Raw genomic sequence first — 16,494 nt, forward strand, 5'->3', positions numbered from 1 at the left:
TAGTGTTCAGATTCATCGATATAAACCAAATCAATACTAAGCAAAACCTTCCAGAATCTCAAAGTTTATTTCAGTGACCACTCTACAATATAATAGTCAGGCAGCTCCAACCACGCCTTATGTTTCAAATGTAGACTAATTAGAGTGCAGATAAAAGTGTAGAAAGAAATGATAAGTATACAGACAATGAAAACAGACAGGGACAGCATACAGGCAGCAGGACAATCGACCTGTCCTTTACCATATCCTTGTCCACCCTGTTGCCCTGTGAATTGTTTGCCTTCTTGTTTTTATGCTTTCACTACATTTGACGCGAATGGATGCAACCTTGCAGTAGTGCTATAAAAAGGCAGTCGGGAAAATCTAGAAGTGCTACAGAAAACAAACCAGCGCCGGTCTTTCGAACCTGCTGTCACTTGCAATGAATCCTGCACGTGCTAGCACTCAGTGCTAACAATGACCAGAGAGCTTTTGGCATATCTATTTAGCACAACGAAAATCTATTGCTGCTTCAATTACAACTCACGAATGCTGCATGCTTTTGCCTGTAAATGTATGAACACACCAAGAAGCATTAGTTACAACTATTTCATGCTCCATCATTCTGATGCACTTGCAAGAGCTAATGACGTGCAAGCAACATCGAACACTTCCGCGCATGTCCTTTTTATTTTCTCAGCACCTGTAAACAAATATACATTTATCAGACAGAAATGAAGAATGCAATAATACTGGGCATAGTTAAAATGCAGGAAATGTGTAATACAATCAACAATTGCCAACCTTCATGACAGAAAGCAAGTGCTAATGACTGCCCACCCAATTGACTGTGAACCAATTATCCGTATTGTTCACATATCACCGCAGCACTGGCACAGTTGACTGCGGCAAATTTGAACATCTAGAGACCAGAGATACTTGTCTAAACGTTCAAATATTTGAATTACCGAATGTTAAACACAATACTCAGCACAACTCGCACATACATGCGTGCAGAAACATGCACATACACATGCACACACAAACGCACACATTATAGTTAGGATAAATCTTGCGCATATGACAAAGAAAAGGAGTATAGTACATATTTTTAAACAGCTTCTCCTCAGCACGCATATTTTCTGAAATACATACATATTTGATTTACAATTCTTTATATTTTTTTAGACAAAGAACTCAATCAGTAGCAATTGAATAGCATTGAAAGCAATACATAGTTTCTCGATCATGGTAACTTTTTCAGTGACATTGGTCTTGCAAATTTGTTCTACTTCAGAAACTTGTCAACATAACCTTGTTGAAAGCAAATACCCTACTGGCATATAACGCTTCTTGTGCTGCCACAAGAGAATTGTGCAGGTACTGTCACAATTATTCATTTTCTGCGCGCAGAGTTTGTCATTTTGCCTTGCCCCATCTTAAAACAATTTTATAGCTGTTTTCCCTGTACTTGGTGCAACATTTGTAAGATCGTAGAACGAGCTCTAATTCCTAAGCGTTACGGAAAATTTAGAAGCGTTGGAAGGCATGCCGATGCTACAAAGGCACTACAGAATTGGTCGCACCAGTGAATAAGCAGCGGCTTGAATATCAAATGTGGCCATGTTTCTGCTATAGAAACATGCCCACCATAAATTTGCCCTCGTTAACTGTTTCAGTCGAAGTTCTCTTTCCTCAGAACTTAAGCGGAAGACTTCAACGTAAGCGAAAAGGCTCGTTTGAATTCAGTGTTTGTAAAATGTATGGGAAACATTGCAGCTCAAAAATTTCGTTTATCTAGCTCAAATTTGCATTATACGAGTGAATAATCAAGAATCCACTTTAGCTGTGAGCACAATGAATTACGTGCAGTGTGGTAACGTGGCAAATCGGAAAGCCAAATGCAGAAGAAAATAGACTGACTTAAGAAATAGTGACAACTGTATAATGCTGACATCACAGAATGAATATCCCATGCCATAAATGTGTCCTGATATTGTGCAGCATTGAAGAGCCCCTTACAAAGCACCATTGAGAATTTTTGTTATATACGTTGAAAATGTGCAGCAACATCCGGAAAGAGTTACAATGCTAGAATTTTTTTCTAATTAGTTCATGATTAGAGGAGATAAGACAAATGGAAATACCGCTTCGTCATGTTGTCATGAGCTAAGCTTTACTGCAAGCGAACACACTTTGTCCTTTTGCTTTAACCGGCATCCGCAAAAGACACTCCTTCCTTGTCCTCTGCTTGATTGGGGCCCAGGGTATGTGCCTCGTGTAGATCAGAAGCTCCACTTCCTTTTTTCTTCTCTTCTTATTTTTATGTGCGACACAGTCTACCGGTGGAAGTTTGGTCGTTCTTTATAGAATAATTTATCGAAATCACGTGCCACAATCCGCGACGTTGCATGCGGTGCATATGACGGAGATTTGCTTATGCCTGTGACCTTTATTCTCCAGCAGGAAGCAAGGCTTTTGAAGAGCAGGGACGCAGATGCTTTCATTTGGAATTTCAGCCATTTTGGCACGGTGTAGAAGTTTAACACTCTGCAGACGCAATTGTGGGCGCATTGTATGCTCACTCCGTTTACCTAATTGCAATGCCAATACTTGTCGAGTGGCTCTTTAAGCACTCCCTCATGCCATCGGGGTGCTTACTAATATATTACTAGATAAATAAGTTCCAGCTGAAACTAAGATTTCATTGTGCTCTTTTTTAGAAATGTACTCTCCATCGCCAGAAATAAAGATGAATAGGTTGTGTTAATGTTCCTAGACTTGAAACTGTGTTTGAGAATTACAAAATAAACATACACTCAATAATTATGGACGTGTGGAAGTGTCGATTAATCACAGAAAAACCACAAAACGTGCATATCAAGTTACAACAGGGAAATAGTTGTCACGGTGAAGGGTCAGATGTATCAAATTGTTGGTGTTATCCAGAAAAGCACGGTAAGTACGATAAACATAGTATCAGGCAACATGTTCCATTCCACAATGCATTACTGCCCTTCTGACATAAGGACGTGATGCCTTTGTTATCTTTGGCAGAAACACAAATTCCTACAACATTTACTAATGCGTGCACTAGAATCCAGTCAATGCTTTCTCTGCACAGTGAAAAACGCTCCCATGATTGTTTTGTTCAGGGCGGGGAGGGGCGGGGGGGAGTGGTGGGGTGCAAGCATCCAAAAGAGAAAACAATGCAGTGAGCACTAACAACACAGCATTACCTCGGGCACAGTGCGGATGATGTTGTCATACCACAAGTCCACCTCGTGGCAGATCCGAGATGCGTTCTCCTCGGTAGTGGCGATTGCCTCCTTCAGCGTGCGCTGCAGCTCTTTCACCTGTCTCTCAAGGTGCCTGCGCTCAAAACAGTCAGGAGATGGGGCAGGAACATTTCTATGACACATAGACACATAGATGAACATTGCTCTGACACACAGATACTTCGAACAATATTAAAAGGAATCGCGTTCAGTTGCAACTTATAGGTCATCATTAGTTTTTCTTGTAAGTAAAATGACCTTTCTTTTTTTCCGAATACATGCTGAAATACTTCTGAAAGGGCAATGTTCAATAACAATGTTGCTTGCTGCAATGGTGACCTTCACCATCCTTTTTTTCAAGTGGCCACGAAAGCTGCTGGACACTCATTATTCTGACACAAATCCGCCAAGCAAATCCAGCAGGAAGAAGCAAAGAACTTGCTTTAGTCGACACCAGTAGCTAAGTCCAGGTAGGCAAGATGAGGAACAGAAGCCAACTTTTTCCACATCCCTACCACGAGGCACAACTTGCGCATACGAATAGTTTTGCACGTATACTTCTAGAAAGGAGATTCCTCGCTCACATCTGGTAATGTTCCGGAAAACAAACACTGCACGAAGCAGTCTAAAGCTTACGCACGTTATATTTTGCCAGCTATTGCATTGCGGCTTCACTTAATGGATAAAGCGCTATTTTTTCGTAAGCAGAATACGAGTAAAATTAAAATTTAGTTAAGGACGATACCCTGTAAAAGCAATCGAATGTATATGAGAAATACCGTGATCAGCTGGGGCTCGACATCAATTTCAACTACTTCGCATTATTTAAAGGGATACTGAATTGAATTGAATTCTGGGTTGTTAAATGTCAATACTGCGATTTGAATATGAAGCCCGCTATTGTTGGGAACTCCGGTATAATTTTAACCAACAGAAGGGTCTAAAGCGGACGGGACCATAAACGCGTCAATTTGAAAATGGGTTGTGTAGTTGGTAAAGAGAGAAAGAGCTCAAATTAACCAGTAAAATTTAAATGCTGAACAAATAACAATTATAGTCAAAAGAATAGAGGAAGAGCTTGGCAAATGACCAAGCAAAGATTGGGAATTTAATGAGCTTTCAACTGTAGTACAACGACAGAAATACGGAAGGAGAAGCAACATACACAGGGCGTTTTTGCATTTCACCCCCACGGAAATAATGCGGCCGTGGCAGCTGGGATTTCATCCCACAACCTCGGGCTTAGCCACACAACACCATAATTACTCAGACACAGCAGCATGTTATTTAAAGGGATACTAAAAAGAAACACTGAATGAGCTTAGACTGATATTCAATCAAAACGACATCTTCGATCATTTTAGGTAATGGGTCACTTATTCGTAGAAATAATGCTCAATCTTCCAATTCTTTATTTCGCCAATTCCAGTGCCACTGCTTCAGTGTGATGGTGTAGATTTCAAAGTACTTTCTTCTATTTTCTCTGGCTCTGTAGGATTAATTGTCTAGTCCTAATATAACAAACACGAATATCTCAGTACTAATCTCAGTAGCTTTTTGTGGCTGCTCCTTCCTTGAGTATTTGTTCAAGGAGAATAAAATTCAATTCAATTCAATTCAATATAGTGAATTAAGTAAAAATTGTTTATTGCCAATATTACACTGGCAGAAAGAATTGCTGACGTAATGTTCGAACAGGGACGCAAATTAACATGCACACAGAAGTGGACAGGCCCATGTCCTGCAACTTGACCTATGGTTGCAGCCCTCTTCTATCAGCTATGTTTTACCGGCTAGCTCAACAAGAACTACAAATATGGTAATGAGGAACATCAGAAAAACAAAGGTATACTCATCATGACTTGCTTATGATGAGGTTTGATTGTACAGTGTAGTGGGTCCTTGACAGTGAAAGACTAACTATAACGTGGCCTGAGCAGACGTTAAATCCAAGGGGTCACGGCTAGCTGGTGTGGGACACTTCGAGGCGGTGTCGCCACCTTTCTTTAGTTTTTGCATTTTTTCTCGGCTTACCACGCCGCCTCTCGCCATAAATGTGGCCTTTCTTATAGTATTGCAGATGTATAATTTACCAATAAGGATCAACTTACCCTGCTATTGCTGCCCCTTTTACATGCACCCAAAAAAGTTACGAAAAATTTTTGCACTCTACTATGATTGGAATGCAATGGTCAAGAATAGAATCGATGCCGGCTCGCGCTTGTCGTCTGAGCACCATACCTAGTGAGCCATCATAGTGGGGGCAGCAAAGCCGGGTGTCCATGAGTTTGACTGTCAATCAATCCATCGAACATTTTATTTTCATCTATTTCAACTATTTCTTTTCATTGTCCATCAGTTTGCAGTGTAAAATAATAATGTCACAATGTAGTGACGTGGAAGATGCAGAAATGTTACCGGAAAGAATGAGTGAGGGATCAAACTGTTGATCTGATGAAATTGTACTCGGGATGGAAAGCAACATTGAAATGATGGCAGCACAGAGCACCATTCTTGAATCTAAGCCAAGGACTTCAATCTGTCATATACTTATGCATGCCCCGTTCAAGAATAATCATGGGGCTTAGATAGATTCGAGTTCTACAACACTGCTTGCATCACGCATGCCATCTGATTAGGAATGCCAGTCTCGCCACTAAATAAACGATGATATTCGTGAAATCACCATCCCTGAGGGCAAAATAAATAAATAAATATAAAAATAAAGAATTTTCATATAGCGAAATCAAGCACATCTTGCATCGAAATATGATTGAACAAAAGCAATCAGTGAATAAAAGTCAAACGGTGATACATGGCAATAACATGAAAAACAGAACAATTAGACAAAGGCGAAAATGTCGCTGAACCGTACTGGCAGTCAGTCTTACTTGATTTCTTCTTTCTCAGTGTCAGCTCCGTGGAGGTGCGATGACTGGCGTGGTCGTCCATGGGGTACCTTGGTTCTAGGCATGTTCTAAATCAGCCGTCGCAAGCAAAGAACGCGTGTGGGTTAAAAATTAAAGAAATAATAAAATTGTGGGGAATTATGTGCAAAAACCGCTATGTGATTGTGAGCCACGCCGTGGGGGGGGGGGGGGGGGGGGGACTTTGGATTGCTTTTGTCCACCAGGCGTCTTTTAACATGCACTTACCACAAGGGTTGTTGGATTTCAACCCCATCAAAACGTGGCCACCGGGGCTGGGATGCAACCCGTTCTTTATGCTCAGCAGCAGAACAGCTCATCACTGAGCTACTGTGGTGCGTTACATGTAGCAGATGCAGTACTTGTGCTGTCATGACTGCGATAATTTTGAATTTTTAGGGAAATTTTTTTAAAGCGAAGGTTCCTCTGTGAAACCTCCCGGACATTACTGACTGTGGCTGCTCGTTTACGCTGCTGTCTTGCTAAATAGCTTACACGTAAAAGACAATTAATTACGTGCCTGATGGTGGGATCAAACCTTAGTATCCCAGCACAGAAGCGTATTTCACTTTGAAAACCACACTTTTTTCTTTATTGCATATAAATAATGTCAAAGATGTGACAATCTGTGAACACGGCAATCTGTGAACAAGGCAATCTGTGAATCTGTGAATCTGGAATCTTTATTGCATATAAATAATGTCAAAGATGTGGCAATCTGTGAACACGGCAATCTGTGAACACGGGGAGGGCGAATTCAAGGGGCGCCTGTATGCCAAGTACCTACCAACCACCCCCACGGAAAGACACCCGGATTACCAAGGCAACGAGAACGAGACGCTAGATAGAGACACCCAGACATGGGAAGTCAGAGTTGCCCTGCAGGATCTCAATGGCAGGTCCGCCGCCGGTCCCGATCGAGTGACCAACAGAGCGCTCAAGAACCTCAACGAAGCGGCCATCGAAACGCTCACGAACTTCTACAACAAGTGCTGGCAAGAAGGAAGCAGCCAAGACGTACCTCATCTCCAAGCCTGGCAAGCCGCCCAACATAGAGAACCTCAGGCCGATCTCGCTCACTTCGTGCGTGGGAAAGGTCCTCGAGCACGTTCTCATGAACAGGTGGCAGGGTTATCTGGAAGAATCGGAGCTTTACCCAAATTCCATCATCGGGTTTCGGAAGAAGCTCGGGACGCAAGACGCCATGATCTTACTGAAGAACGAGATCATCGACGATACGACGGGCACCAAGGACAACAGAGCCATACTCGGGCGGGACTTGCAAAGCGCCTTCGATAAAGTGAGGCACTCGGCTATCCTGGCCCAAGTATCCAGACTAAACATGGGCAAAAGGACATACCAGTACATCAAAGACTTCCTGATGGAACGGACCACTGAAATCTGCGCGGGAGACCTGCAGCTCGAAGAGAAGAAGCTGGGCAGCGTCGGAACTCCGCAGGGCTGCCGAGACCTACCGAGACCTACCCCGATCATCACGAGATGATCGGGGTAGCCAACCGGCTAGAAAGAGTAGCGGGAGTCCGGAACACCATCTACGCCGACGACGTTACGCTATGGGTACCGGGAGGAAGCGACGGACACATCGAGACAACGCTGCAAGAAGCGGTCAACGCCATCGAGGAGCAGCTGGGCGGGTCTGGACTCGTTTGCTCTCCGGCCAAGCCAGAACTGCTGGTGATTCCACCGACAGGAGCTGCCAGGAAAAGAAAGAACATAAAAGTCAAGTACGAGCGGTCCAAGATCACGGTCAATACAGCGGGAGGACAACTAATACCTGAGGTCGAGAAGATTCGAGTGCTCGGGCTGCTCATCCAGCGAAATCGAGTCAACGGTGAAACGGTCAACAAGCTCGCGGGCAAAGCGGCCGCGGCAATGAGACTCATCAAGAGGGTGTCCAACAGAAGAGTGGGGATGAAGGAGGAGAGCCTGACTAGGCTCGTTCAATCCTTCCCAGTTAGCCACATAACGTACGTGGCCGCCTCCCACAACTGGAGGCCGAGCGAGCGTAACAAGATAGACGCCACCATACGCAAGGCGTATAAGGCGGCACTCGGCCTCCTCGGGAACACGAGCGCCGAAAAATTCATGGCGCTGGGAGTCCACAACACGCTGGATGAAATAGCCGAAGCACAGAGAACGGCGCAACTCGAGCGTCTCTCTGAAAAGAGAATCGGAAGAAAGATACTGCGGGACCTTGGCCTCGAGCCGAGGGAAGGCGAGCAGCAGAAAGACGTACCTATACCGGATAGCATCAGCAGAAAGCTCAGGGTCTGCCCGATCCCGAGGAACGTGAACCCCGAGCACAACAAGGAGCGGAGGTTGGCGAGGGCCAGGGCGCTCGTGGACCTCCACGCCAGAGAAGAAGGCGCCATCTACGTGGACGCGGCGGAGTATCGAGGGAGAAGCGACGCATACGCGGTGGTGGCTGTCGGGGCATCGACGGGTGCAACGAAGACCGCGGCGAGCGTCCGGACTCGAGAGGCGCACCAGGCGGAAGAGGTGGCCATCGCCTTGGCCCTCTCCGACCCCGGATGCACTACAGTGTTGTGTGACTCTAGAACGGCAGTGAAGAACTACGCCAAGGGTAGGGTATGTAGCGAGGCTGCGCGCATACTGCGCAAGGCCGAAGACATCGGACACAAAAGCGCTGTGGTGATCAAGTGGTTTCCGGCCCACATGGGCAGTGACGTGTCGGAACGCGGGAACGTGAACCACAACGAGACGGCCAACTCGGCCGCGCGAGGACTAACCAACCGCGCAGCTGCAAGCACGGCCGACTCGGAGTGTTGGTCGCGGTGCAGTGCCAAGGACAAGATGACCACCTTCAATGAAATAGTGAAGTGGTACAGACTTAACAGACAGACTATGCCGCCACCTCACCCGGGGCTTACCCGGGAGGAGGCAGTGTTATACAGGCAATTACAGACGGGGTCCCTGCTCACCCCGGTGCTAGCTAAGCACGTGTGTCCGAGCGTGTACGCGAGTGACATGTGTAGACTGTGCGCTAAGGAGAGAGCCACCGCGGCTCACATCTTTTGGGACTGTAGTATAAATCCACGAGAAGCCAGTGAGAAGACGACGATCCCGCCGCATCTAGAGGCTGCAACGAGGACCTATGACCAAGATACACAACTAAAGGCCGTCCAGCAGGTCTCGGCAGCTCTAGAGAGGCAGCGACCTAGCGAAACCGAGGAGAAGGGGGGCAGCACCCCCAGGAAGGGGGTGGCGGCCCTCTCGGATCCGCGGAAGTAGCGAGGAACCAAGCCCTCGAGGAGCACAATGCACGAGACTGACGTAGTGGCCGTGTCGCGGTAAAAGCTTGCCCTCCCTGCGTGGAGGGAGCCTAACCGACTCTGCAGGCATATTTACTATAGTTGTTCTCTCTCTTTCTCAAAGATGTGGGACACAAATTGTTTATAATAAGTGTAGACACACAAATAGAAAAAACAAACACACTGTGGACGTATATTGAGATCAAAATTACCTTACACTAGCTATTCAAGTTAGGGAGCAGTTTAACACAGTAAAAGAAAACAAAAGTACATTGAGATTTACAGTTTTGCAACAAATCGATCTATAGGACATAAAATGTATTCGTCAAAGTGGAGCTAGTGGAGCAAGTTACAGCCAGGATACTAGGAATGCTACGCAGTTTCAGCCGGGGTGCAGGGGTTAGAGAAAGCTACCCTGTTACGTGGTATCATTTGGCATTGTGGATGGCCGCGAGATTTCCACTTCCGGTGTTTGTGGTGGCAATACGATGTGTCATTACATTGCTTTTTTGGTAATCCCATTAACATTGAAATTCAGTGCGAGATGGGTTCCGTCAAAATTATTGCAAAGTGGTTTTCCAAAATTCCAGGGGGAATATAATCGTTGGAAGGCAATGCCCTCACTCTGGTGTGTTCTCACTCCTGAAGAAATCATGCTGCAGATCCATTTAATTTTGTATTAACAAAGTTGTAATGCATTCAACCCAGATGGGGAACAAAGCATGGGTCCGACTTGCATAATGCAGCGAACCACCGAAGCTTAGAACAGCAGGGCCCAAGAAAATATTTTTATGCATACGTGCAAACGTTGGCTGCAGCCGAAGTGATAGCGCGGGTGCAACAAATTTGTGGCCACATGCGACTCAAATTGTTATTGTCTGTCATATATAATAAGACAGTCATGCACGCAAAGATTTTGCTACTTGATTAGTATTGAGTATTCTGCATACATAGGTGGCAGAACATATACACTTCATGCATAGTTAGGCGTCATATTATTCTATAATATTTTAATATTGTAATAATATATTAGGTGTCATTAGACTCCTTGCAACTCCATGGCTAAACGAGTTTCACTGAGGCTTCGCCATGCTGCGCTAACTAAGGTTGGTACTTTAAGGAAATATTATGGAAATGCTGGGCAAAACGGGTGAGCAAAACTGATTTTGATAAGTTTACACATGTAATGCTTGTTAAAAGTGAAAGGTTGAATGACTTGGCAGCTTTTGAATAAGCAACATGTCAACGGTCATCATGAAAAGTGGAAGTGTCACAATGTATGGAAAAAACAAATAGGGGTGGTCTGTAAGAAGGTACACATAAATGTCTTACTTGATCAAAAACCGTGCCCTTCATGTTTTGAGTAAAGCTTTATGTGCATGCACCCGCAAAATGAAAAGATCAAAGCTGCGATTATGTGACTACATAGTCACTCCATGCTTAGATGCAGAAAACTGCTTACAAGGCCGGCTTTCCAGCGAGCAAGGGTGATAGGTCGGAGTTCCTCTGCTCTAAGATTTCTTTACAAGGGATGTGTGCGACACTAGATTATATGGGGTGTGAGAGCCAACATTAGCCAAGTCGTTAAAAAAGAAAGTGGCAAGTTATGGTTATGTGCCCAGCGGTGTTGAGCCACAAGTTCTCTTCTGCAAAGGGATAATTTTTGTAACGTACCAATTACCTGCCTAAGATAGAAGAATAATTAAACATAGTATCTTTTAAGTAAGAGTCGTGACTCCTAATGAAAAATGTCATTGCTTTCTAAAATATTCATATAAGTCGGTTATAGCATGCAATATGTCCTGCATAATACCTTCTTTGCACTTTATCTTCGTACATAGCATGTGAAACACTGCATGATTACACGCACCCCGACATCGCTGGCCCCAAAAGCGTTTTCATGCAGCTCCGCTCATTGTCTGACTTGGGAATTGCTTGGAGATAGCAAACTGCTGGCGTTGACTTTTGTTTATCACGAAAGGCATGTCCCGCAAGATGGTCGCCGCTCCAAAATGACCAGGCGATTGCAAGGTCAGGCAACGAGTGTAGTTATTTCCTTTCAACAACTTTTGGCACTGCTGGTGTCGTAATGCATAGAAATGTAAATTAGGTGGCAGTTTTAGTACTTCGCACGTGAGTAAACGGCAGAAAGATAATTACACAGGACATAGTGTGCTGAATCTGACTGAATGGGATGGTTTAGGGCACGAAAGCTTTCCTATGGCAATTCACGCCCTTTACAGACAAATAAAAAATACTGTTATCTAATTAGCAATGTAATTATGACTCAAACATTTTTGGTGGTAGGTCAGTGCTCACCAAACACCGTACATAATCGTATTTTGAATCGGTTTTTCAAAAGTGTACACCAGGCTAAAGTTAGCTGGGATTTCCCATTTATTCGTATCGACACTTATGCTATCTTCGGCTGGTCGCTTCCATCCCCCGAAGCAGAGTCGGGCAGATCCGGCGTTCCTCGAGCTCAGAGGTAGAGGACGAGCGCGCAAGCCAAACGTGCGACTCGCTCTCGGAGGAGGCAATGGCAGATGCTAAACCACGTGACTACTACCAACGGCCGATGTTTCGCTTATCGAAAGCTCCCGGCGCTGCCGGGAAAACCGGCGGACGCGCCGGCGGGACGAGCATTCGTCGCAGTGGCCTAGGTTGCCTAGGTTACGGTGGGCCGTCGCCAACAGCAGCGACGCGGCTCTGCGATGACGTTTCAATTTCGACGACTGCTCCGACGACAGGACTCGGAGCGCCTCAGAGCGCTCGAAGGTGGAGGAGAGCAATCGAGAAGAACCAGCCGAACGCAGGGCGGGCACCCTCTTTCAACCAGCCGAAGACAACGCCGCTCGCGAGAGCGCTCCAGAGCGCTCAGAAACGACCAGTCGAAGATGGCATTAGTCTGAACTGAATTATGGCTTGAAAGCAAAAAGAACATTCACTTGCAGTGTCACTTCAAATATGTTTTATTGCACATAAACTTTGTGTGCAGCTATTGCAACATCTGCGCTTTCTCAGACTAAAGTCCCTGGAAATGCAACATACAGCCAAACCTCGGATATATCGAATTATTCCTTATATCGCACACTTTCTATATCACCTGGAAAATCGCATGCATATTTAATTTTTTCCTTTCCAACAGTGTCGGACGTAAAATGTATATATCGAACTCCGCCACCCCCGACCACGTGCGCTCTGGTGAGCTTTCCCGCCACACCCTCGAAAATAGCGGTGGAGCGATGGGTGTTCCCGACTGCTGCGCACACACCGAGATGCACACATCGATAGCGCCCAGGGCGCCACTTCAACTATGCGGCATAGGTATGCGGCGGCTTGGGTGAGTGAGTGAAATAACTTTATTACGGCGGCTTGGGCTGTTGGACAACGTCAACGAGATATTGCATTTGGCGACCTGCCTCCTCTGCGCCTGGCGCCTTCAAAAGGAATGGCGGTTTGCATCCACAAAGACCCGCGACAGTGCGCTCTCAGTGGGCTCTTTCATAGAAGCCTTAGCTGATGCCACTTCATCTTTTGTTATTGGCAGTGTTTCAAAATGCTTCGATTGACGGACATGGAGATCGCGCCGGAAGTAGCGGCCAAACGAAGACGCTGCCGAGGATGATCCCGCAAGCGCTGATGTTGCCCCGCTCCCGACTTAACTGAGGCTGTAGCAGCTCTTGCCCTTCTTCGCCGCTATTCCGGCGCAAAAGAAGGCACCGGCCTATCGCTTGTGGATCGTTTACACTATGTTGAGAACTCCGTGTTTAAGCCCGCAGGCTTCTAAGAAGCAGGCTTCCAAGGATTGGGGGCTGAATCCCATCGTTCGTAACCAGTTGTCAAGATTGGAGCCGGGCATGAATTAGAACGTAGCTGGCCCATGCCGTCGTCCAACTTATCCACGCTGAGGACGTTGTTGAAGGGAAGGACTGCTTCTCATCGAGAACGAGGAATATGGGTTTGTTTACAGTATCTACATAAGGACGTTGCAGTTCATCAGTCTAGCATGACTGCGAGAGAAAGCTCACTGAGCAGCCGCACAACAGCTGTTTATAAACACTCGGTCCTCCCTCAATTCCAAGGTGAGGGAAAACGTTCGAGCAGGAGACGAGCCGTCTTCTTGCAAGAGGGATTACACACACACACCCGCACGGGTTCACGGTCCCACCCCCCCCCCCCCCCCGAGGGCAGACGGCCTTCGCAGAACTCGGAGCTGACGCCCGCAGCGCGGCCGCCGTGGTGTCCATTGTCTTGCGTCTTGAACGGCGCGTGGGAAGGGGTCTCCGTAGACGTTCCCGCGGCAACCCCCCCACTCATGGCAGATCAGGTGGGCGGTGGCGGCTTCAGGCACAAAACCTGCTTCGTCGAACTCCGCTCCAGCGAAGGAGAGTCGAGGACGCGCGTATTGTTCTCCACACACAGTCGACTTAGTGACGCCGTGGCTAGAGGTTTGCGGTGGCGTTCCAGGAAATGATCACGCCACTGTCGCAACCGGCTGGCAAAACTTGCACGTCAGCAGGCCGTTCTCAACAGGCTAGACTGCTGCAGTACTTTCAGCTAAATAAATAAATATTTTGTGTGAAGCTTCAAGTTAGTGTTCGCTGCGCAACGATTGGGGCGCGATCGGCGATCGTTGTTCGAAGCGCGCGTTGAACTGCGCCGTGCGTGATTGGCCTAGGCCGCGTTGTCTTCGCGAGGCTGACAAAGTCGGCGCGCACTATGACAATTGGCCGCGGTGCAACCGAACGCGCGGTCCGAAAAAGCATCCCCGATCTCGTCCGTGGTTCATTGATTGATTTGCAGGAGTTCTTACGCGATTTTGTATATTGAATTCTGCTTATATCGAACGATTTCGCGATCACCGCACTTTTCGATATATTGAGGTTCTATTGAGAATGTATACATATCTATCTATCTATCTATCTATCTATCTATCTATCCATCTATCTATCTATCTATCTATCTATCTATCTATCTATCTATCTATCTATATATATATATATATATATATATATATATATATATATATATATATATATATATATATATATATATATATATATATATATATATATATATATATGTATATATATAGATAGATAGATTATATAGATTATATAGAGTTATATATATATATATATATATATATATATATATATAACAAAAGAATAAACACGGCGTACGTCAACACACGTGCTTTTTTACTTGTGAAACGTTTCGTTACTGAAGTTTCGCCCGCCAGCCCAAACGTTTGACAGTAAAAAAGAACGTGTTTTCCCGTACGGTGTGTTTATTCTTTTGTGCTCTGCCAACGGAGTCATAGTGCTTTTTCCCCGCCACAGCTTTATTTACGCTAGCTCAGTGTTGCTTGTTTTCAATAGAACCAAGAACGTTTATCACTTAGAACCCCCGCAATCCTTCAGCTGGCAACTATGCAGCTGAAAAAGGTTTTATGTGTACATATAGGTGCATACATGTTTTTACACACATATCGTTTCAAAGAACACTTTCAAAAATTTATCTTATGGTGCCTGTGGCAGATAGCATAACTCTAGTCTAGCAGCTGGTCACTTGAAGAGGCGGACATTACTTGCAAAAAAAATGAAACGCACAACCAACTAATAAAACAAACTAATCAAGTTTTCAACTAATTACCTTAAATGACCCCTCACGAGACCCCATAGCAAATTTTGATTACGCGCTGGAAGTAGTTAAATGTCCTCTTAGGAGCATTTTGCCACAAAAATGTTTCAAATCGGCTCATTCAATGCCGCGAACTCATGATTACAGCAGGCGAGCTCCACTGCCAAGCGAAACACACTCTCAACTCACCCCGTCTAACCTCCGCGAACGAAATTCCTTCCATGCGTTATGGTGACTAGAAGTTGTTCCATACCGGCGTTCATAGGCGTATCTACCGGAGGGGGGAGGGGCGGGCAAGGGGTCACTTGCTCCCTCCTCGCCACCCCTCTAAGGACGATGGTAGCAAAGGTCATTTGCTCCCCCACTTTTGAGTTCCGGGAATATATCCGCCTAGAGTCCCAACCAAGATCACTCGGGTCTACAGAAAGCGGCTTGAAGCACTGAAAACGGGTTCTGGCGTCTCCAGCAGCTGCACGTGGAGTCTCGGCCACATTGGTTCTTCGGCACACTCATCACTCGTATTTATGTGGAATACCGATTCTACGCGGTAACATTTCGTAAATTTCCCCACCTCTGCAAGTCTGTATTAGCCTTTCAGCTCTTGAATTAGACATTGATTCCGGCTACTTGGTCTGTCAATAGTGCAATTGAGCCTCAATAGTACAATTGACCTTCCCAGAATGTTAAAGTCTGCTTTCACTTATTTTGTCGTGAAAGATGTTCTCGCGGTGAAACTGAGGCAGTACGAAGATTTGCTTCTGTCTGCCGGCGGTGTTCATCATGTCAGAGTTGTGACATCCAGTGCTTGTGGCCATCGAGTGGGACGTATTTGCTTGTATGTGCGTGAACCTATGCTTGTATTACGTGTATCTATCGGTTCGGGGTGAGGTGTGCCCCTCCCCCTCCCCCAGTCAAAATTGAAAAGGAATATTAGGCCATTTATCCGCCCTCCTACGCACACACACTTGTGAAATTGGGCACTGTCGGCTGTACACTGCACACTTCACATATACAACAAAACAACAACTCAAGCCAAGTTTCCTCTCAAAATTGGGCTCACATAGGCACGATTTATTTATTGCTTATCCCCTGCTTTCGGGCCTCGCCTACTTCGTGCTGTAGCAGATGACGCGTTACTTCGTACTTCGCGGTGCGAGACACCTGCGGGTCGGCCTTGCTGATTCTGCATTGCTGAGAAAGCTATCACTAGGCTGTCCAAAACAAGTTTTGTCTACCATCCCTTGCATCATTCCGTGTTTGTTGGGGCCGTCTAACCTAACCATCTTTGAAAATATTGCTACGCGACAGTATTTGCGATCACGAAGAGGCGAGCAGTGGGAAGACGACGAAGACGACTAGAGGCTAGCGCGG

At 45.8% G+C, this 16,494-nt stretch overlaps 1 protein-coding gene and 1 pseudogene across 2 annotated transcripts in view; one reads left to right on the plus strand and one right to left on the minus strand.

Moving 5' to 3' along the window:
• LOC135896800 (uncharacterized) overlaps positions 1–16,494 on the minus strand; it is a 183,139-nt gene that overhangs the window by 36,541 nt on the left and 130,104 nt on the right. For both annotated transcript variants that reach the window (XM_065425289.2, XM_065425290.1), the window contains 2 exons: positions 6,149–6,234; positions 3,219–3,351 (listed from right to left, as the gene is read on the minus strand). In XM_065425289.2, the coding sequence (XP_065281361.1) occupies positions 3,219–3,351; positions 6,149–6,234 (219 nt within the window). The remainder of the gene's footprint in view (positions 1–3,218; positions 3,352–6,148; positions 6,235–16,494) is intronic.
• Positions 7,299–9,457, plus strand: LOC135896817 (uncharacterized; annotated as a pseudogene).

Source organism: Dermacentor albipictus, unplaced genomic scaffold, assembly GCF_038994185.2.
Source record: "Dermacentor albipictus isolate Rhodes 1998 colony unplaced genomic scaffold, USDA_Dalb.pri_finalv2 scaffold_11, whole genome shotgun sequence".
Taxonomy (NCBI): domain Eukaryota; kingdom Metazoa; phylum Arthropoda; class Arachnida; order Ixodida; family Ixodidae; genus Dermacentor; species Dermacentor albipictus.